This window comes from Scatophagus argus, chromosome 23 (assembly GCF_020382885.2).
Source record: "Scatophagus argus isolate fScaArg1 chromosome 23, fScaArg1.pri, whole genome shotgun sequence".
Lineage (NCBI taxonomy): Eukaryota > Metazoa > Chordata > Actinopteri > Scatophagidae > Scatophagus > Scatophagus argus.
The window spans coordinates 12,835,655-12,858,025 of record NC_058515.1 but is presented as its reverse complement, the minus strand read 5'-3'; the positions used below and the strand labels follow the sequence as shown (position 1 = coordinate 12,858,025).

Genomic DNA, 22,371 nt, shown 5'->3' with positions numbered 1-22,371 from the left:
ACAAACCAAACACTAACTTTATCCTTAAACCTCGAAACCTGAGAGCTTAAACCAGAACCTCTCATCTGCATACCCTCATTGATGCAGAAAACACAACACACGAACACCCAAGAGTCTGTGCTGCATGTGTGAAAACTACACCTCCCATCATGCAGCTCGCCCAGTTCCGTGCCTGCGCACTAATGCGCTCTGGCGCAGTGAGTGTGCAGCTTTATTAAAACAAACAAACACTACAACAAAAGAATAAAAACACACTGTGTGTGTGTTTCTGATGTGATCTGAAGCTTATATCTTAACATAAGCTTAATCTTAATATCTTATTTCCCAATTCGCCGTCATTTGTCCAATAAAAATACACGACATCCGCCTGTCTCGTATTTTCTTTACTCGCCTGTTTCTATTCAAGGCTCCCAGCGTGTTTTTCTTCAGCGTTGCGCCTCTCCGCAGTCCTTTACGGTAGTGGTACTGATGCGGGATGAGTCAGGCTATATGATGCTGCTGCTACTGCTGCCATTTCATCAGCAGCGAAACCCTACAAACGCACAGCAGACACAGAAATGATCCGGCGGGATCCCCCCCTGGCAGCGAGCATCCTGCCTTCATAAACACGCACGCTTCTCGCTGTCGAAACAGAAAACAGGGACGAGAAGTTTGTTCGTGGCGCCGGCTGAAAGCGTAAGATCCGTTAAAAAACAAAAACCTGCACCTGCTCTGGAAGCGTTTTCCTCTCAGCTCTCGATCGGGCCTGGCATTAGGAAGGAAACCAGAGTCCTGACTCCGGGGCCTGCTGTTCTACATCGCCCCCTGTTTTGGGCTTTTAAGACGAAGATTTTCTTGTGAGGGTTTCGCCGCGTCCCGAGGGTCGATCCTGCCGGGCTCGTCAGTGCCATGGAGTCCACATCAGCCCGGTCCTAAACGGGGCGAGGAAACAGCGTAAGAAGAGCAGCCATTCCGGCCTAAACTCCACTCCTGCTCCAAGTAGGTTGTTTTTCTTAGCACCTGCAGTCTGTGTCTCTGTTATTTGTTGTGTAACCAAGCCTACAAGTGGTTCCTTAGGAAAAGCAAAAGGCCTGTTTCTGCCATAAGACGTTTTGTAAGTGTGGCTGGAGTCCATCCTAATCTGCATAAACTCTGATATGAAACATTTTTTTACTGGAAGGCCCTGAGGTGATCACGGGAAATTCGTGTTATTTCACAGCACGATGTCATTAAAACCACTGGAGCTGTCGTGAGCTCAAAGTCCAGTCAGTAGGAGAACAACATGAACCTGTATCTGAGACGTCTCCGGGGGTTTCTGAGTCAGATCCACCCGTGAGACGCCGGCTACGTGGTGAACCTCCAATCTGTCCCGGTGCATCCGGCGTGAGAGGGCCCACAGGGCTGCTATTCACCGGGGATTCAGGCACTGATGTTTGCATACCAACCGAGCTACGCAACCCGGCCCTACAGGGACACGGAGGGGCTGATGGGAGGCGGCATGTGTCTGGCTCCATGCCCGCCTGATGGCCTGAGCCCGGGAGAGCTGTAGTGCGATGACATGGGCTCAGTGAGGAGAAGCAGTAGAGATAGGCTGCTACGAGTAAAGACTGCATGAGTACTGCTGATATAGTTACAGTACTAAATGTAAAAGTACTCATTGTGTGGGAAGATCCATTTTATTATTATTATTGAGGCATTAATGTGGACTTAACTCTCACATAAATGCTGGCTTAATGGTCAACTTTGCATCAAAACAAGTGCTACACTGATCAGCTTCACTTCCTCATTGTTTAGGGTCCATTTTCTCTGAATAATTCTTCTTTATATTTGACTCTAGTGAGGGGGGAAGAAGTACTCAGATCCTATATTTTAGCTTAAGTAGAAATGATCTAAAAAAACTGCTCTTTGTGAGTAAAACACGAGCCTTAACTTCAGCACTGACTTAAACCTGTGAGTCAGTAATGCAAAGGGCCCAACAGGAGCACATAGTCAGTGCTCAGTACTTTTTTTTTAGTAAAAGTAGTTTAAGGATGACCGTTCTTTGCCATGAAGTAAAGAAGAATTATTCTGCGCTCCGTCCTGTAGTGGAGCAGGTATTCAGATCCTCGGGTACACAAAAGTACAAAAGCATTATGAGCAAAGTGTACTGAAAGTGGAGCGAAATGGAAATGATCAAGGCAGCGGGTGGAGGTTGGGGGTCACACGTTCAAACGCCAAAGCCTCGTATAAAAAAAAAAAGGGGATATTAGGTGGCGGCTGTTAATCCAAAAAAAAAAAAAAAAAAAGCTGGCTTATTAAAACATCAATCGACGCCATCAAGTGAGGAGAAAAGAGGATTTTCTCTTATATCTCGTGGTTTTAATTGAATCACGCCTTGGATACAATGAAGCACAGTGAGCCAGCTATGTGTGCCAGAGGGGGGAGGCGGGCGAGACGCAAAGAGAGCGCAAACAGCCAACTGAAGGTCACGTTTCAGAAAGCCAATCAGCAGAGGGTCAGAGTTTGGACTAACATGTCGGTTTTATGCCTTTTGAGCCTGTGTGACTCCTCAGTGTTTGAAGTCAACAGTGGCAGCAAAGTCCCCGATGTGGCAGCAACACTGAATGTATTATATCAAGGATGTATGTTAATAAAATAATTTAATCTAAGTTACTTTATTAATCCCGAGCTGGGAAATGACTTCTCTGCATCACTGATTGAAACACACACACACATGCAACATGCAGTGAAACACACAGGAGCAGTGGGCTGCATCAAGCACCCAGAGAGCATATATTGGGGGTTAAGTGCCTTGCTCAAGGGCACATCAGCCCTTGCCTGTTCGGTTGGGGAATCAAACCAGCGACCCTCCAGTCACAAGCCGCTTCTCCAACCTCTAGGCCACGGCTGCCCCCTACTACACAGAAAGGCTGCAAGAGGAGGGAACAGACGCGATGTTGTTTCTGGGGGGAACACTGAAAAGCGATGCACGCGGCCTGTTGTTGCCATGGTTTGTGACTCGTGAAGTTACTGAAGTTAGGTGGTGTTTTGGTGGGACTACTTACACCGTGGAGTACTCTTTACTGAAGTGAAGGATCTCCGTCCTCCGCCGCCGGCCTTCAGTCATGCTGTGATCACTTCCACAGGATGTTGGTGTCCGTGGACGACGAAGGAAACACCACAAAATGCTAAAATGTTCCCAAGAAGTTCTTTGGTGCTTACAAGAAATATGATCAAACGAAGATCGGGCTGCAGAAAGACATGGGATGATGTTTGCAGATATTTTACTTACTAACGTAGTAAAAGAAGCAGTGCTACGGTGTGAAAATAAACCGTTACAAGTAAAGGCATTGTCTGAAATGCAAGCAAAAGCACAAACGTATCAACATGAAAATATCCCAAAAGTAAAAGTACTCATAATGCAAGATGCCTCACGTCAGAGGAACATATATGATATTAATGGACGAACTGCGGATGCTTTCATGTGTTTATCACTTTAATGTAGCAGCTGATGATCTTAAATACTTTACAGACTTTACTGCTTCATCTATCATAAGGTGATTTATCACCTCAAGCATATAAGAAAAGATACTCAAACAAAGTACAAGTACCTCAAAAGTGTACTCAGGTGGAAAGAAAATGTGTTAAGCTACAAGCCACCACTGGTTGTCCTCCATCAAACATTGAGTTCAAAATTAAAATTCGGCCAAATATTTCAAATCCTAAATCTTAAAGGGATTATCCGCTGTTGTCGTGCTCTCTCACTCACTCTCTCTCTCCCTCTGTCTCACTGTAACAGACCGACAGACAGGCAGGCAGGCAGGAAGACAGACAGACAGTCACACCGGCCGGGAGCGACAGAGAGGAAGAGGCAAGTCATGGAGGCGATATGGCTCTATCAGTTCCGGCTGATCGTCATCGGGGACTCCACGGTGGGAAAGTCCTGTCTGATCCGGCGGTTCACGGAGGGCCGCTTCGCCCAGGTGTCGGACCCCACCGTCGGCGTGGACTTCTTCTCCCGGCTGGTGGAGATCGAGCCCGGCAAACGGATCAAGCTGCAGATCTGGGACACGGCGGGCCAGGAGCGCTTCAGGTGAGAACAGCTGGCCGTGTGTGGTTAATATGACATCCCTGAGAGGATGGGCCGTATATGCACACACTATTTTATGTCTTTAATGAGTTTAATTCACTGTGATGCCCCGATATTCGTGATATTACGGTAATAAGCCTTCTTAAAACTCTTCTACATATCGTCGGGTAGCTCAGTCTATGAGAATGCAGGAAAGCACGTCAGTGTATTCAAGGCACCAGATCAGCCACCGCAGATGTAGAGACAACAGTGAGGGAACGAGGAACTTGTGGTTTATCATGTTTATTCTGATTAAGATGGAAACTGAAAGAGTGAAATGATCAAAACTTGTCCGCACCTAACGGGAAAAGAGCTGCTTTGACTGTAGAGATGGCTGAACCTGCTGACCCCAGATGACACCTTCGGAAAAGAGGAATCATTTCATTTTCTCACAGCAATCAGTGAAGAATAAAGAAAAGAATCACATGATTACAGGATCAGGTGTCTCGTTGACACCTCACAGTGTCAAATAATTGCTATTACAAAGCATTCACCTTGCAGAAGAATTGCAGAAATTATATCTCAGTGTTGTTTCCAAAATTCAGGGTCTGGATGTGTCGTATTAATTAATGTCTCAATGTCGGGAAGTACTTTAAGCACTTGGAACTTAACAACATGGCCCAGAGGTCTCAAAACTCGAATTACAACCTGGGACTAATTTGTTTGCCCGCGCAACAGAGCGAGCAGTTATTCAAATGAGGTTTGAGGAGACACAAGCAGAGAAAACAACTAGAGGCGGTTGAATCTAACAAGTAAAACAGGTGAAAAGTGATGATTCTGCCCGAGGAAGAATAAAAATCAACCAGGTTTTAGGGGGGCGAAAACATCTGAAGGGGAACTGGCATCGTTTCAGGTTGTGAAAAGATGAGGGAAACTTAGTGTAGAGGTTACGTTATGTTACTGTCCAACACGTTAGTCTAATGTGCGATTCATACACTGTGGAGCCCTTAAAAACATTCCCACTCGGTACAATGAAAAGGTTCATTGCAACAGCACAAATGCAGCGGTTAACGGGCCGCTTAAGAGGTGGAAGCTGTGAGATAACTTCAGTAAAAACTACAATATGTCCTTTTGTAGAAAGTGGCATGAAAAGAAAAGACGCAAGTAAAGTACAAGGACCTCAAATTAGTACTGCAGTGCAGTACTCACGCACTGTACTTAGTCACATCCCACTGCTGCCCTTGAGCTCGACCCCATCACTTGATTGTACAGGAAATGCATGTCAAAAATGCAAATGTCCCCCCATCAGTGTGCAGATGGCTGTAATAATGATCAGAATGTACATCTCACAGCCTGAAATGCATCTTTCACACATGCTTACACACACACACACACACACATTCGGCTCCAGTCATCATCTTGGCAGAAGGGGACTGGTCTCACCTGTCGGCACGATCGGCATCTCCATGGCAACCGCGACACGTCCCTCCCGAGGCTGAGAGGACAAACGTCAAGCAGCCGTTTTGAAGAGAAAAATACGAGACCTTCTTAGCAATGAAATCTGCTTTAAACTGTAGGATATGAATTTCATGTGAGGAGGGCGAAGCTTCGCCTCTGTCTCGTTGCTCAAACTGTTTGCAAAGGTGGACAGCGACCGCTTTAAATGGACGTGTTTGGTAGTGGACGAACAGCTGAAGACCATCAGGAAAAGGCGAGTGTTTCTGCACACGTCACTTTGAACTAATCTCGAGCTGAGCGTCGATTGGCAGGAAGTGAACTCACAAGTGCTTCGATCATCAGTTAATTAATGAATTATCCAAGCAAAACCTCTTTAGAGTCCTGAGTCTTCTTACTGTTTTGTTTTTTTAAAGTAATATTAAATCAGTAGTCTTTGTGTTCTTGGACCATTGACTGAACAAAATAAGCTTTTTGAAGACATCAGTTTAGGCTTAAGGAAACTGTTACAGCATTATGACTGGATGAATAAATTTAGATTTAAAGCTCCCAGAGACCATCGTCTGATCCACCGAGGTAGCCATTTTGGCTCATTCACTGTAGCCATTTTGGGAATGTAGTTAACCCAAAAGCCTGGACATTTTGACATATTTTGGGATTCTTTGACACTGTAGCTGCACCTCCCCTCCGACTTAACTCCACCTCATCTTTCTCGCCTGCTCTCTTGTCCTACTGATGATGCAGATCTCACCTTAGTCACTGTTGTTTCATCTGTGTGGCCCCTCCTTCCCCTAACTATATTTATATATATGTGTGTGTGTGTGTGTGTCTGTCGAATCAAATGAATCACCCGCAGTTTTTGCCACCTCCTCCACCTCTCGACTAATCATCCCCTCTTCCTCTTTCCTGACACGTCTCTCTTCCCATCTCTAACTCAAGTGTGTAATTTTTTTCCCCTCCTCGTTATATTCACGTTGACGTCCTCACTGTGAGGATTTTACGGGAAGACGGACGCATCACGAGACGGTCGGTGTGTTTGTGTGTGTGTGTGCGGGGCGTCACATCTTGTCAAAATCCAGCAGCACCTCACTTCCCTGTCGGGCTGCAGTGTTCGTGTTGCAAAATCAAACTAGACAATTCTAGTTTACACTTGGGGTCAACTCATATTCATTTTTAAACGTCGATGCTGATATTTTTTATGTCAAAGTCATCACTGTCTGTACTGTTTTACTGTCGATACGTAGCAGGACTGATATTTGGCATTTTATATTTAGTTTAGATTAGGCAGAGACACCAAACGGTTGTGCCAACACTGTTATTTCAGTGTTTTGTGTCGTAAATGAGTTATTTTTGCTCTCCATGGAACAAATAACAAATGGACATTTTGTTCCTTCCTGAAATCAGTCTGTCTAATCACTCTAAATCTAAATCATCAAAACAAACAAAACTGGTCGCAGTAGCTGCGAAATGATCTACAACTTCCTCTCATCTTCCATCTCATTTGCACCCAACTTCTCGGGTCCTCCACCTAACGCCCCCATCACCTCTGCTTCTTTTCCTTCTTTCACAGTGACTGTCATCAGTTTCTTTCTCTGATTAGCTTGTCATTTCCCTGTTGAGCTAATAATAATCTTTGGCAAACGAATTGCATCTGGCTCTGATCATCATCTTGTCCTCCATCTGCAGGTCCATCACCAGGGCTTACTACCGTAACTCAGTAGGCGGGCTCCTCCTGTTCGACATCACCAACCGCCGCTCCTTCCAAAACGTCCACGATTGGCTGGAGGAGGCTCGCAGCCACGTCCAGCCTCACAGCATCGTCTTTCTATTGGTGGGCCACAAATGTGACCTGGAGGCACAGCGCCAGGTGTGTACGGCGTAAGAGTGAACACAACACAATATCTGTTAAGGCTTTTGTTGCTTGGGATGATTTGAATGTTACGTAATACAAAAGTTAGCAAAGTTTGCAGCATTAAAAATAACTATCCGCTCACATTTAGATCAGAAGCGAGTCGTCACTGTTTTCTCGTCAATTCTCTGAGGGAACTGGCGGACAGAAAGCAAAAATATCACCAGTGAAATTCAGAAGTTACAGGATGACGCTGCAAAATGCTCTTACGCAACATGTAAAATTAAACAAACCATGATAATATGTAAGGCTTCTCACTTCCCCACTTAGCCACTTCACTCTGATCTGGTCTTGTTGACACATCATCTGACCGCATGCGAAGTAACGTGGTCACACAAGCAGTCAGGGCATTACTGCACTCAGTGGTTGCAAGGCTGGAAAAAACATTAGGCGTCTTGTCTTCATGTGGTATGAAAAGTATTCCAGACCAATATTTTCCATGAAAAGAAGAGTCAATTATAAATTCTTTGGTTGAGGTTTCCTCTCTACTGCGGGGCCTTTCATCAAAGGATGTTGACGTACAATAGAAAAGCACCCTCTATACTCCAAAACTCATCTCATTTGATCTTCTAGGTGACTCGCCAAGAAGCAGAGAAGCTGGCGGGGGCGTACGGGATGCGCTACGTGGAGACGTCGGCCCGTGACGCCATCAATGTGGAGCATGCCTTCACCGAGTTGACCAGAGACATCTTCGCCCTGGTGCGGTCTGGAGATATCACAATCCAGGAGGGCTGGGAGGGTGTGAAGAGCGGGTTTGTCCCCAATGTGGTTCACTCCTCCGAGGAAGTGACCAAGAGTGACCGCCGCTGTCTATGTTGATCCGGGAAGAGAACTGGGACTGAAGGTGAAAAGGGGCGGGGATCCAGTCAGGATTTAGAGGGAAGTGGCTGACGGACTGAGACGTCGGCTTGGAAACTGAACTGAAACTGTTGGTAACCCTCTATAGTTCTCTTTTCAGACTGGATATATAGGCGATTCAATGAAAAGGCCGGTAGAAGGTGGAGAATAACACCTTGAACATGGGTGGATTGCTGAAGCATTGTACCCATTTCTGTAATACCTTTTACTTCTCTGAAAAGAAGGATCACAGATACTCATTTACTTGCGAGGGCTCGTTTAGGTTTGTTTTGGACTCCTTGCCTTGAAATCCCTCACTGAAAGTCTTAGAAAGGCCTTAGAAAGAGGATTCATTTTGGTTCTTTGCCAAAATATAACAACATTCTTGACTCTTTTAATCTTTCTTTCATCCATCCCATCATCTCTTCCTTCACCCCCCCACACACTACTACTTCTTCTCCTCTCCTTCAATATGCAATTACATGATCACGTAGGAAACAATTTATGTTGGTGTCCATCCTCCTGCTTGCGCATATCATTCAAAAGCAGTTGAGTAAGCAGCATTAGATTCAAACGCCATCGATTAAAAGAGCTGTGTTTCTCTCGTGCTGACATTTTGCTCCACATTCCACTATCAGAGCTCAATGGAGGAGCCCTGGAGGTCCTAATGATATTAAGGAAGACGATGTCCTTCCTGGAGCTGTGATTTTGTTGCTAAAGACCACATTATTTTGTCTTTGGAGCAATTTAGACCTCCAGTGTGCTGAATGACATTGATGACATTGTTATATCCACTATCATTCTGCTAATTGCCGCACTATAACAAACCATCATGACCCATCCACTTCCTAATGGACTCTCTAAGCATTAAGAGACAATGTGTACAGCCTAACTGACTGAGGCTTGGACCGTGGCTTAGCAACTCCCAACTGTCTGCCTTCAACTGGTGACTCGTTAAGATGGACCAACAGGAATGTTTGATCCAGAGGGCACCTTAATAGTAAAGTCCACCTTAACTGTAGAGCCTCAGTTGTGACTTGTGACAGGTGCTACACAAGCTGGAGATAAATTATTTCTTGATAGCAAAGCAGAGAGGGACCAGACCAAGGCCTCGGCAAAAGAACCACATTATCCACAATGCACGCATAACGGACAACATAATCATGCAAGAAGGTTCAGCTGGCAGGCATGAAATCAAGCCATCACAGATGTAGGTACAGGGAAACTACAAGGTTAAATGCTGTTCCAAGCAAGTGGTTTATATACCTTTTTTATGTGTGCAAGCGAGTGTGATATCTCATCAGACTTTTTCATTTTCATACACTCCAATGCTACAGGTTGATGTAACCAGCATAGATACTTGGGAATTTTCGCTTAAAACTTAGAAACTTGATGCCTTGGCAGATGGCTTTAGATGCACTCTATCCAGAAGCTGAAAGACTGTAAATGTGTCTGTCTGTTCCCAGATTATCAGATACACCAGGCTAAAACTACTGTAGTCTCATACAGCAACTCTGCAGTCACCTTTTCATGAAGGCTATGATGTTCAGTTTTTGTTGAAATTGTTTTAGAGGGGTATTGAGTCAACTTTATGATGATTTTGGAGCCTGCAAGTTGTGGTGCTGTTGACTTTGATTGCATTGTACAAAGAGGCGTTCCTGTTTCTGTGGTTTAGGATTTGAAACTGAAATCATCATTTCGTCCAACAGGTGTCATTGTTGGTGCTTTGGCCGATGGCAGTCTACCAGTGCTTCGAGAGATTAATCTGAACATGCTTTTAAGTGCGGAGACAGACTCAAACTGCTCCAAACCAAAACTGAACATGAAATTTATTCATGAAAGTAAGATTTCTTGCAGGGTTGTTTGCATTAGTTTTTTCAAGGTGTACAAACAACAACAACAAAACTGTCTACTGAGCATCTAGTCTTCATAACTGTCAAGCATTTTGTCAAAGAAGCCCTGCTTACAGTGCCTGGCCCAAGTGATTTCAACACACACGATTATACTGAAGGTTTAAAATGTTACCATTTGTCTGATTCTTTACGTGTAATATGACGTGTTTAAATGACAAAGGTCATACTGGACACAAATCTGCTGCTGTGGTAAAGAGACAAGCAGTACGGTCATGCCAAGTGTTTGCCATTTGACGACAAAGCAAGGCTTAAAGGTTTAACGCTTTCAGCCCAATGTGGTTCTCTCTGAATTTAAGCAGGCATTTCTTTTGTCCTTGCATTAATGTTTTCATGCTCACACTCGAGATGCCAGGCCAGCTAATGATGTTTTGTTCGACGCCAAAGAAAATCACTCTGAGACAGTGAATAAGACCGTTCTCATTGGCCTGTAGACCATGCAGCAGGACAAAACACATGTTATATAAGTAATAAAGTCGGCAGGAAAAATGTCCGCTTGACGGATAAAATCAGTCATCTACCAGTAGATTTCATTTCCAACTAAATATTCTTATGAGACTGACAACTATAGTCATCTCTTTTATGTTTTTGTGAGTTACAACATAGTGAGAATGAAGAGAAGCCTTTAAAAACTGTCAGCAATTAAATATACCTTATCTACATTAAGCACCTGGATAGCTGAGTGTAGATCTTGGTGTAAACCTTTTCTTTCATAAGATTTTAGTATCTAGCTTTATTACACATTCCTACATGAATGCTTATGTCCAGTCCTTGCTATGACCTGACAGTATATTTCAGATTAAAATTAATTTATCTATTGGATCTCCTCATGCAGTTTAAAATGAGTCACGTATGGACCAGTGAGCAAACTGTAAGTGCTTCATTTTCTCATACCGTTTGTCCAAAGAGGTTCTGTTATCTCTTTTTTTCTTTACTCGAATGTATCAGTAGGGGAAAAGGGTGAGATTTAACTCTTGTAGCTGTCAAATGTGCAAATGCATGAATGAGAAACATTTCCACGTCAAAGCGACACGCCTTTCTCCTAACAGAAGCTTTGACGGAGTTGATCTAAATGTGAAAGAAATGATTCGTTTCCACTGCTAGACGCCTGACTGAAATGCGTGAAGTGTTGCCGGACAGAACAGATCGATTCAAAGCAAACCTTTCTCTCCCGGATGGCCTTGTGTTTTTGAGGCTTATGTTTGAAAAGACAGTCTGTTTTCCTTTCTCTGCTTGCTGTGTCATCTCCAGTGCTTTCTGCTGAAGCACTTTAAACGTTCCCAAGCGGACGTCACGGAGTAGACGGTTCAGAGGTTTTGTGTGGGTGGGTGTGAAGCTCCTCCTTATGGGCTGCTAAGGTTCTTTCACCAGATGTCAGCCGGCTGGTGGGTCTGCTCTGCTGTACAGAAACTCTCTAAGCTCTGTTATATCTTGCTTCCACTCTGAAATATTGTCTCAAAGAAATACGATAGTTCCACCTTTTGGGAAACACACTACTTATTGGCTTTCTTGTTGACTTTTCTCGGGTTAGATGAGAAGATTGATGCCACTGTCATGGCTGTTTGTTAAATGTGAAGCTAAAGCTGACCTCATCTTCAGCTTACAGACACGAGAGTGGTATAGATCTCTAATAACTTTCGGCAAGTGACGCTTTTCCCAAAATGTTGAACTATTCATTTAAGTAGCTACAATAAAATAAAAATGTTGGAGTTAACTTTATGACTCCCTCCGAAATAAATGTTTTGCTTCCTTATTCATTCTTTTGTTGCTTGTCAATAAATTATTTGCATTCTCCAACTATGATGTTTGTGTTCCAGTGAAGATGACCTTTAGCATTTGCTTTAATTTATGATTCAATACATTTTTTTAAATAAAAAAATAACAGCCAGTGTTACTTCACCATAGTAGATGAATTTAGAGAATCTGAATTTGGCCTACATGAGACAAAATGCAAAAATGATGCAAAGGTGCACAAAAATAATCAACGTGAGGGAGTGAAGAGGCATTTCATGAGGGTTTATTTTTTTTTTACCATTCAGCTCTTACTTGCTTATTCTCACTTTCCAAATTTGGTGAAGTTGGATATTTCAGAAATGGTTTGAAAGTTCTCTCTTGTTAGGCTAAATAAAGCTTTGCAGAACCCGCTGCAATGTTGGAAAAATGTCACAAAGCTCAGAATAACGTAGTTTCTAAGTGGATATTCTGGATATACGTGGATTACATGACAGCAACAGTCTTTTTGTCCATTTTTAAACCCATGAATTAAAGCTGACAATTTATTATTGGTTCAGCGATTACACGAATGTGTGTTTTAATCACAATCAATCTGTGTTGCTTTCCGGGAAAAAGGCGTCATCATTAACAACATATCTCTTATCATCTCGCAGCTCAGAGTGATGGACAGTTCAGGTCTAATCCCAAAGATGAGTCAGATGATCCCAGCAAAACACAATTCAATCAGCGTGTGAAAAAGACACAAAGCAATTCAACTATAAATATATCCTCCTGGGGCTTCTAGGAAAGAAGAGGCCATAAAAGAAAGGTTAATAAAAAGTTAATTAGTTTCCTGAATGCAGTCACATAACATCACTGAAGCAGTTTTAGTCAGCGTGGCAGTGCGCTCTGTTGACTTTCACCCTTTTTACGTAGAAGCCTTATTGATGTGAGGCTTGGCTTGGGGCAAAGAAAGATACATGGAAATTCAGATGACAAAGTCACCCCAGGACTCACAAAGGGATCAAGGAAGAAGGACACGTTGAAGGGAGGTACTCTCATGAAGGAAAGCGATTTGACATTAAGGCTGCTTTCACACTCACTGAACACGTCTTTATAGCCACCTAAAGATCCTCTGGGAACCATCATTCAAATGGACTCTTGCAGGAACCAGTTTTACTTAAATGTATATATGCTTTTGAATTATATTACTGTTGCATTAATGTGTATGTTGCATTGTATTGCAGCTGATGTTTAAGGTTGAGCTCATTTTAACTACGTCACATACTGTTGGGTAAATTCATTCTACAGCAGCAAAGCATCATATTCTATAAGATATGATGTCATATGTTTGTAGAATTGCTGTCTGGTAAAAGCCACAGTCAACTTTTTAGGACCAAATTGTTTTAGTACTTTGATAAACTGCAGTATTGGAGTGTGGTTGTCTCCATTTTGTCTTGTGGGGGTCTACAGCATCGGCCTTTGAAATCCCATCCTGTAATTCACAGGCACGGGTTTATTAACTGCATTATCTGCTGTACTGCAGTTCCCCGCATCGCCACTGGGTGGAAGCACCGAGGACACTAAACTGTGCAGGTTTCACTGACTACGAGTCTTAGGAGAACCGACAGGAGGGAAGAACTAAAGAGGAGGAGGACCTTCAACATTTCAGCAATACGTGAAACACCTGAGTTAGCGTCGCCTACGGAGGCCCAAAGTGTCCAAAAGTGTCACAGAACTATGAAGCATTTCATGTGTTGATTTCTAATCGGACAAATAAAAGGAAGTTTTGCATTTGAATTCATGAATCCAATTCATTATTTGAAATTTAAACGGGCAATAAAAAAAATGTTTTAACATTCGTTAGAACAGTCAGTAAATACACCAGTTTGGTAACTTAACCTGTTTAATGAATTCATTCATTCATAAAATCTTTTAATTCCCATTTTCACTTTTCCAATTAGATGTGTTAATGAAACGCTTTATTTTTACACGACACCATACATCTACTTCATTGTAAATTGATGTTATTCTCCTTTCCCTCTTTTTGTTTTTTGCTTTTTCTGACTGACCTGTTTCAAGTCCTCACCAGAAGAAGAAGAAGACGACGAACAAACACACACAGCAGCAGATCGAAGCCTCATCTCTTTGCCCAAATGTTCTTCGTTTACTTCAATCATTGTTTAATGAATACAGTGAGAGACAAATAAATACAGACAGAACAGCGGCTAAAAGGGGAGGAGAGAAAGGAGGAGAAACCGGAGACGAGTGTGAGAGACGGTCAAGCGTGGGAAAAGTCAAAAAGGGACGGAAGAGGAGCAGCAGGTCTGGAGCAGGATAACATTTGATCCCTCTGAACTCTCTGAAAAGTCCTGGTTTTATTCTGTATTCTTGTTCTGTTGTGATCATCCCACATGCCTGATTCTTCTGGGTATTATGGCAACTTGGGTGCGTTCCAGGCATTAACAACTCAGGTAAAAAGCCCCACAGGTGAATGCTGAAAACAGGGAGTGCAGGTCAGTAAGGAGGGAAAATGCAGAGAAGAGAAGACGATGCGAGAGGACCCTCACTTACAATCTGCCGAAGATAACAGGAACGTACTGAAATCATTAAAAAGAATACAAAAACTGCCTCGTTGCCTTTGTTTTTTTTGTTAGTTTTTACTTGAAAAAATACTTTAAAAAGTAACAAATCAACAGAAAACAGAAGTGGTGGGAGTTTGAGCTCGAACATTCATTAAGCACACTGCAACTTCTGGAGATATTTCAAACATGTCCTCTTGTCAGCTGAGCTCTGGGGTGAACATACACGAGAGTTTGGGGGTCGGGGGTTTGTTTCTTATTGACTAAGGAGAAGTTAGTTAGCTGAAGGGGATGCGGACGCTGTGCTGTGGATATTAAGACTTGTCTGCTGACTTGAGGAGGTTTTCTCTGCTCCTTCTCTTCACGTCCCAGTTGTAGACTCGTGCCATGTCTGAGGGGAGCAACGGGTTAAGGAGCAACAGCAGCAGACATTTTCATTTTATTACGGAGTAACGGAGCTGGAGACGCACAGCAGCTGTTGTTCCAGACACGCTGATGTTGGCAGGACACTCAAACTGCAGAACTAAAACCACACCGTGAACTAATCTATCGCGTTTGATTCTGAGGAATCGCAACAGGCATTTTTCACTACTTTCTGCCTCTAATCAATCAGTAAATCATCAATAAATCATCAGCCCAGTCGTGATTTTGCATGAGGATAAAAGTGTCAGCTAAATGAAGTGTAATGTAATGTAATGATAGTTTTAGATTTTACCTCAAATTTCTAATGGAGTCTGTAAACCCTGAATGAACTGACCCTTTACAGAAACTATATGTTATTTACAGTCTAGAACAGTGGGGAAGGATACTGACTTCAGTGGTGGTGAACTGGTCTCGCAGGAAATCCAGATCGTCTTCGAGTGTCTCTAGGTTGCGAGATGCTGTGGACAGGTTCTTCTCTAGGAGAGCCTGGGCTTCATCAATGTCGTACTCTAACATGACATTAGCCTTTTGGAAAATGTTAGGGTGGGGATGTACACATGAAAAAACTTGGCTTCACATAAATGATAATGATTACAATTGATAACTTTGTCACTGTAGTGAAATGGAAGTAATTTTGTAACTTCTGCCCAAATATTACACGCTTGCCTTCCTTTTTGTTTTGTTTTTTTCTCATCTGTCTGTGTAAAAATGCTCTCGGCTTTTGGTTTTGTGATGAAAGACTTCACACCAGGTAATGAAACCCACTTTAATCTGAGGTCTACTTACCCCTAACCATAGGCAGACTTTGTCAGTGGGCGGCACTGAGGCCTTGCAGTAAACATTGTCAGCCAATAGGAAGTGTGTCTCCATGGGCTCTGTGGTCTCCTTTGAAAATAAAAACAAACTGGTCAGAAGGTCCACATCATTCATTTTTCTATCACGCTGACCTTTCATTTTACACCACTGAGTGTATATAAAGATGGACGACATGAAAACGCCCCATAGGCGATGCTAAACTCTGGATCGCCCCCTGCTGGACGACTGCAGTACAGGTCTTAAAACCATCCACCTCCAAGTTAACAGAGGAGACAAAACTGAAAACTTTACAAGCATTAAGAATAACTATATAGAAACAGTCAATCTTCTCACTGATGGTCTTGTGTGCTTATATGGGTCACATAAACGTGTCAGTAATAAACTGAGACTGTGTCACACTCAGATAAAAACTCCCTCTAGTGCATTTGCCTGAACCTGAGACACTTTGTAGAAACAGAAGAGGCAAGCGCTCCTTCAGAGAAGAACCTGACAGCAACAAATAAAAAAAGAAACAACCCTGAGGACACACACACCTTTTTCTTCTGCATGTGCCGTAGGATTTCTAGCGTCTGTGTGATTTGTGGGATCTGGCTTTTCAACCTACACATCAGGAGAGGCAAGTAAAGAAGGCATTAGAGAAGTCATAGCATTGTTACACTGCAAAATGCAAAACAGTCAAATTTCACAAATTCAGTGAAGTTACATACTTAACTGTATAGTTTTGAGTGAATATAGTATGCATACTACATGTGGGGAAAAAACATTTCATTCAGCTCCAACGTATTCAAACAAAATGGGAGACGTGAACCATTTATTGTCCACTTTTAGGCATTTCTGGAGATAATCAAGAACGAGGTCACAAATGATGTCATGAGAAAATCCAAAGAGCTTTTAATTTGGCAGTTTATTTTACATCTTTTTGTTGGCATCACCTGAGTTTCTTTTGAGACAGGTTGAGCTCCATGTATTTATACTTCTGGTACTGTTCGTCCAGCTTCCTCAGTGCTGCGTCCGCCGTCTCGTTGCCTGGTTGCTTCATAAAAGAGTCAACGTCCTCCTGTAAAATCCACAAAAGGAAAAGCGCAAACTATGAGACATTAAAGCAGTCAATTCATCAGTCTGACTCTACATCAGTAATTCCCAAAGTTTTTTACTTCATATCTTCTTTGCAGTTTACGCCTGTTTTCAGTATTGCACAATAGCATCGTCTTAGAAGCCTCAAAAGAAGAGTACTCCTTATTTCACTTGGGTGGGAAAAAAAATTAAACATGAATATAAATGTATTAATTCAGACTTAATCAGCAGGCAAATGAGTTGTGTTGATCAGAGAAACAAATCTCCCAAACATGACTCAGAGCTGCGACGCAACACCATACAAGCCATCTTTATTACAGATTCAGACCGTAAGTCACACATCAACTCTCCTGCTCAGTGTAAAAATGTGAAAATCAATATTATTTTATACTAATATAAGATACTTTTATTTTCTCTGGTGATGTGTCTCATTACAGCTGCTCCTGAAGATACAAACATTAGGCAGTGGGACACTGAGTCTGATTTTTGAATGAAAACTATTACACATTATGAGCTCAAGTGCTGACAAAACAACTAAACCTGCTTTATTTTAAATGTGATTAAAAATAAATACATAAACGTTTGGGATTAGTTACTCTTTAATCACCCTGAGACCCCCACAGATTCATCTTGGGACCCTTTGCTGCGTGTTTAAAATCCAACTCGTACATAATAAAATGATTAATCACTGCTAACAGTCTTTATTCGTTGTCGGTCGGTGTTTTGAACAGGATTAATGTTAATTAACAATTACCGAAGAAAGAGATGTGAGGGAGAAGAGAGACAGCTGCCGATATTCTAAATAACAGCCAGAGATTTCCAAATCAACCAGCTTACGTTTAGCCTAACTAGCTAACGTGAAGCTAACGTAAATACCTAAAAAGCCAAAAGAGGAAACAAGGAACACTGAAAATAAGACCCAGCAGCACACAGACGCTGCAATGGCCATACATGGACGGCAGCAGCCGCCCAGCCTGCACACACAGCAGGATTGACTGAGTTAGTTCTCTTGCTAACTTAGCTACCTAGCTCGTAGCCAGCATGACGCGCAGGCACACAGACTGCAGGGATAAATCTGTGTTTTCAACGGTTTGATCCTAACGTTGACACGCGACAATGAGACAAATATCGGGATTTACGCACCACAAAAATAGCTTCGGGAATCCCGAGGTGTTTTTTCTTTGTCGCCTGTACGGCATTGCTGTTGTCTATGGTCGCCGCCATCTTGGAGAGAGGCTACTCCTTCCTTCCTTGCGTACAAGTCTGGAGAAGAGAAGAGGCTCGGCTGCCTCTAGTGGTCAGAGGCTGCAACTGCTGCTAGTACCGCCATGAACAAATACTCCCAAAATAAATACTGCTTAACTTGTGAGAGTATGGTCCTATCTTTTAGTTTGTTTCAGTTTCTCGTTAGATTTTAGGGATATTGTCTTTTTTTTTTCTTATTTCTCATTTTTTAAATTGGTGAAAGAGAGGACAGGTTGGGTGTGACTGGGCAGCTCGTTCGGCCCAATCCAGGTCTGAAGCTGGCCAGAGATCCCAGACAAATTGATTCAAAATGACTTTGTTTACACCAAAGCTCAAGCCTTCACCGTATCTGCAAGATATTTGCAGTTGAATTCTTACTTGTGATGATGCCCTCTGTGCATGTCCTTAATGATCATTTCATTCTTCACAGTGTATTTTTGGATAATTAAAATGGCATCATGGATATGTCAAATATTTTTAACTGAGACATTGTTTGATGCTCTCCTGGTGGGCGACATGATGATACAAGAATGTGTGTGTAACACTGTACAAAATGTGTGTACATGTACATGCTCTTCCACAATCTTTGTCAACAGATACATGTTGTGTTAAACTCATACATTCAAGCTAGGACAACTTTGAGATAGTTTCTTTATTTGTCAAAGTGATGACTGACAAGAAACACAAGCGCCTCACTTCCTCTGGGGTGTCCTCATAGTACATTACACAAGAAATGTGGTTAAGTAAAATGCTGTTAGTGACACAAGAACATTTCTTGTGTGATGTATATGTCTTGTGTAAAATGCTGTTAGTTACACGAGAACATGCTTGTGCCATGTGTTATGAGCACACCTCACTTCCTCTGGCGTGTCCTCATGGCACATGACACAAGACATGTTCTTAAGTAAAATGAGTTGCAATTTCTCTTCATTTTCTGATATTTTTTCTCCATAACATGTCACAGGTGAATATTTTACTTATTTTTTTACTGTACTACATTTGTTATACATTTCTTAGAAGTTTCAGATTAAAAATACAAAATATAATCAACAAATTAAAAGTTGAATATATTATGAATCATTTGAACACGAGCTAGCTGTCAGTATATGTTTTAAAAAAATAACCAGCTATAAATAAATGATAATGTAATTTTATAATAAATACTATTCTGAAAAAATAGCTAACATAACAGCTATGTTAACAGTACGCTCCAGCTAATTCTGGTGTAACATTATCACGCTCGGCAGAACTAACAGATAACAGCCATCTCCACACTACATTCAAATTGGGTGTAAACACAGCATAAAGAAACCTCTGATATTTCCACTGAAGTCCTGAGTATTAAGGACGTACAAATGAGTATCAAGGATGTACAAATGAGTATCAAGGATGTACAAATGTCTCCACCATCCAGTGATTCTCAAGAAGTATTTGGAGAAAAGGCTTAACGCCACCGTGAAACCAGGAAAGTGACAGGCCCACATTCTTGAGAAATTTATTTCTTCTAATCATCCCCAAAACCCATTTGATTTATTCTTCACTGGCCACGTACCTGTATTTGCTCAGCAAGAAAGTTAAATCTGATGAAATTTAACAGATAAAATTGAAATAAAAAATATTTAATTCATGATCTCAGGTGTGAGGGAAGTTCCTGTGGGTTTTTTCCAATATGCTTTTGCTTTTGCTTCTATGAATTGATGTGTCGTGTTGGCAAACTTAATACAAGTAAACTCATTATAAAGGAGTTTAGTCTGGAGGGGGGACTGAAACCTCTTCCTGTGTTCTCAGAGTATTAATACTCTATCTGCACAACAATGGAGGAGTGTAAGGAGCAGGTGATGGATGTTTGAGATGTTGTCATGTGTGACGGATAAGAGAAGAACAACATGTTTCAAGCCAAGAAAATGTCATGACCACATGAAGGAAGGTCCAACAGCTCCAGGAGAAACATCATGTACATCCTGTTGTTGTCAGCTCAGTGTGCTGTAAGAACTGAGGAGAGACTGCCTCTGCTCAGTCACATCTGTGTAATGCTGATGATGCCTCTTGCTTGTGAGCAATAAAAGATCAACTGACAATCTGAATATTGTGTCGTGTGTATTTAAGTACCAGCTCTCATCTGCAATAGACAAGAATGTCGTGTGCATCTGTAAGTATTTCCTGTAATGTCCTGATTGCTCCACCTGGTGGCGATAATCCACAAGGCAAGTACAAGTCTTTCTTTATCACATGCCAGCATGTCAAGTGCGAGATCAGAGATTACACTGACTCTATCATATGTACCAATGTGGCCCAGGTGGGGCAAAAACACATTTAAACATGAGGAAAACATACATTTCATCATATCAGTCACAAAAACCCCTGATGTGGGTGCAGAAAGTAGGAAGTGCAGCTTTATCTGTGCTCTCTGGTCGCAGTAGGAACACACTCTCTCCTCTCTGGGCAGCCTGGCTTGTCTGTACCAGCCTACCTCCACCACCAGGTTGTGCTCGCTCTGTATTTGTCTTCCTCTTGGTTGTCCTCATGTTGTTTTGCAGTAGTGGAACAACATGCATTTACTCAAGTCAACAATGATGAGTTACTTCTTCTGTTTACTATAATTTCTTGGCATGTGTTGCACATAGGTGAGGGACAACACCTCTCACCCTCTGCATCAGACAGTGGAGGCTCTGAGCAGCTCCTTCAGCAGCAGACTGCTACACCCTCAGTGTAGGAAGGAGCTACAGCAGCTCCTTCATTCCCAACGCTGTAAGACTACATATTTCAATGGTCTAGCCCTCTTTTCCTCTCTCATCAGAACTTGTATATATTGTACTGTGTTTGCTGTACTTTGTAAATTGTTAATTTATTTTACCTTTATATTTTTTTGTAACTGTTTTTGCACACTTCTTGCTTTTTGCACTCTTTTAATGTCCTTGTGAGCTGCCACGACAAGTGAATTTCCCCACTGCAGGATCAAGTTCATCTGATCTTATCTTCGCGAGGTTCGCGACACCAGAGCTCACAGTGTGTAAACTGAGTCCATAATTTCCTTCTTGTGGTGAAGAAAGAGCTGAGCCAAAAGGCATCTGGTCAGGACATGTTCCTGGGGAGCTGTTTCAGACATGTCCAACTGGGAGGAGGTCTCGGGCCACACCCAGGACACAATGGAGGGACTACATCTCTTGTCTGGCCTGGGAACGCCTTGGTGTCATGCTTCACTAGCTAATGTGCATGTTTTTGGTATTGTGGGAGGAAGCCGGAGAACCTGGAGAAAACCCACGCAGGCACAGGGAGAACATGCAAACTCCACATAGAAGGGCCCAGACTGGGATTCGAACCTGGAGCCCTCTTGCTATGAGGCGAGTGCTAATCACAGTGCTAACCACTGCACCACCACATTAAAATTTAGATTTAGATTAAAACAGACATCAAGAGAAGCAAAAAATGAAAAAAAAAAAAATATATATATATTTTGTGTTGCTTTCACGACATGAAACACCAAAATCTTGTGGTCCACAGAGCATCAAATTGGACAAGTGCTTTCCTCCGTACTCCACCCGAATCCCATTTGATTCTACTTTCATTACTTTTCAAACTTAAATCGAATCAAATTTAACAGATAAAATTGAAGCATGAAATATTTAATTGCTGATCTCTGTTAAAACTCTATCTGCACAACAATGGAGGAGCTTAAGGAGCAGGTGGATACAATAGAACAGTGGACACAACCAGCTGCCTTGTCGTTCCTACCCTTCACTTTGAACATCCCGAGATCACCATCAGCACTGCAGCCTCATGCAGGCAAATATCAGTTAAACCGACACACTGGCTGCTGCTCTTGCTTATATGTATGGGACACACTGGGCGCTGGGGGGGTCATTCAGGTCCCGAGTATCAAGACTGCACAAATGTTATCCATTTTTGTCAAAACAGGAGAAGAATCTCTTAGTTGGAAAAGATCATGACTGGATGTTTCCCACAGACTGTCATCAAGTGAACAATACATTCACAAAACAAACACCCTGACTGCTTTCACCTGCACTGCCAATGCAAACTGTGAGTCAAGCTTGTTCCCAGCTGGGGATTGACTCCACCAGGGCTACTGGTCTCTTGTGGTGAAGAAAGAGGTGAGCCAAAAGGCATCTGGAAACTGCCAATGCAAACTGTCATACCAGAGTTTTTCTGAGGAAACACTTGAAGGCGTGAATCAATGCCATGGCCAAACTGGTTCAAACTAATCACAGATCTAATCACACTTTCTGGTGTCTTCAGTTACCAAAAGAAAAATCAATAATTCATTCAACTCAAATCAGCTCATGAAATAATAAATTAATAATAACAGTGTGGCAGTGATGAGGTTGACAATGTATTGACATGTGTTCACACACAAGTGGGAGA

At 42.3% G+C, this 22,371-nt stretch overlaps 2 protein-coding genes across 2 annotated transcripts; one reads left to right on the top strand and one right to left on the bottom strand.

Moving 5' to 3' along the window:
* The first annotated feature begins 427 nt into the window (after nucleotides 1-427).
* On the top strand, nucleotides 428-8,829 carry rab39bb (RAB39B, member RAS oncogene family b). Its single transcript, XM_046380403.1, has 4 exons — nucleotides 428-978; nucleotides 3,758-4,051; nucleotides 7,169-7,349; nucleotides 7,965-8,829. The coding sequence occupies exons 2-4, from the start codon at nucleotides 3,837-3,839 to the stop codon at nucleotides 8,208-8,210; spliced, it is 642 nt and encodes a 213-aa protein (XP_046236359.1). The 5' UTR covers nucleotides 428-978; nucleotides 3,758-3,836; the 3' UTR covers nucleotides 8,211-8,829.
* A 5,167-nt stretch (nucleotides 8,830-13,996) lies between these two features.
* On the bottom strand, nucleotides 13,997-18,046 carry vbp1 (von Hippel-Lindau binding protein 1). The gene is made up of 6 exons (XM_046380404.1): nucleotides 17,890-18,046; nucleotides 16,605-16,729; nucleotides 16,206-16,272; nucleotides 15,643-15,741; nucleotides 15,243-15,381; nucleotides 13,997-14,824 (listed from the first exon to the last, which is right to left on the bottom strand). Exons 1-6 carry the CDS (start codon nucleotides 17,968-17,970, stop codon nucleotides 14,748-14,750), a joined length of 588 nt encoding a protein of 195 aa, XP_046236360.1. The 5' UTR covers nucleotides 17,971-18,046; the 3' UTR covers nucleotides 13,997-14,747.
* Between the last annotated feature and the right edge of the window lie 4,325 nt (nucleotides 18,047-22,371).

Bases quoted from the DNA above. Each gene is read 5' to 3' on its own strand.
- rab39bb (XM_046380403.1), top strand. From the start codon at position 3,837: ATGGAGGCGATATGGCTCTATCAGTTCCGGCTGATCGTCATCGGGGAC. The intron at 4,052-7,168 runs GTGAGAACAGCT...CTCCATCTGCAG, and splicing joins GCGGGCCAGGAGCGCTTCAG to GTCCATCACCAGGGCTTACT. The intron at 7,350-7,964 runs GTGTGTACGGCG...TTGATCTTCTAG, and splicing joins ACCTGGAGGCACAGCGCCAG to GTGACTCGCCAAGAAGCAGA.
- vbp1 (XM_046380404.1), bottom strand. From the start codon at position 17,970: ATGGCGGCGACCATAGACAACAGCAATGCCGTACAGGCGACAAAGAAA. The intron at 16,730-17,889 runs GTGCGTAAATCC...TGGATTTTACAG, and splicing joins TTCCCGAAGCTATTTTTGTG to GAGGACGTTGACTCTTTTAT. The intron at 16,273-16,604 runs GTGATGCCAACA...CCTGATGTGTAG, and splicing joins CTGTCTCAAAAGAAACTCAG to GTTGAAAAGCCAGATCCCAC.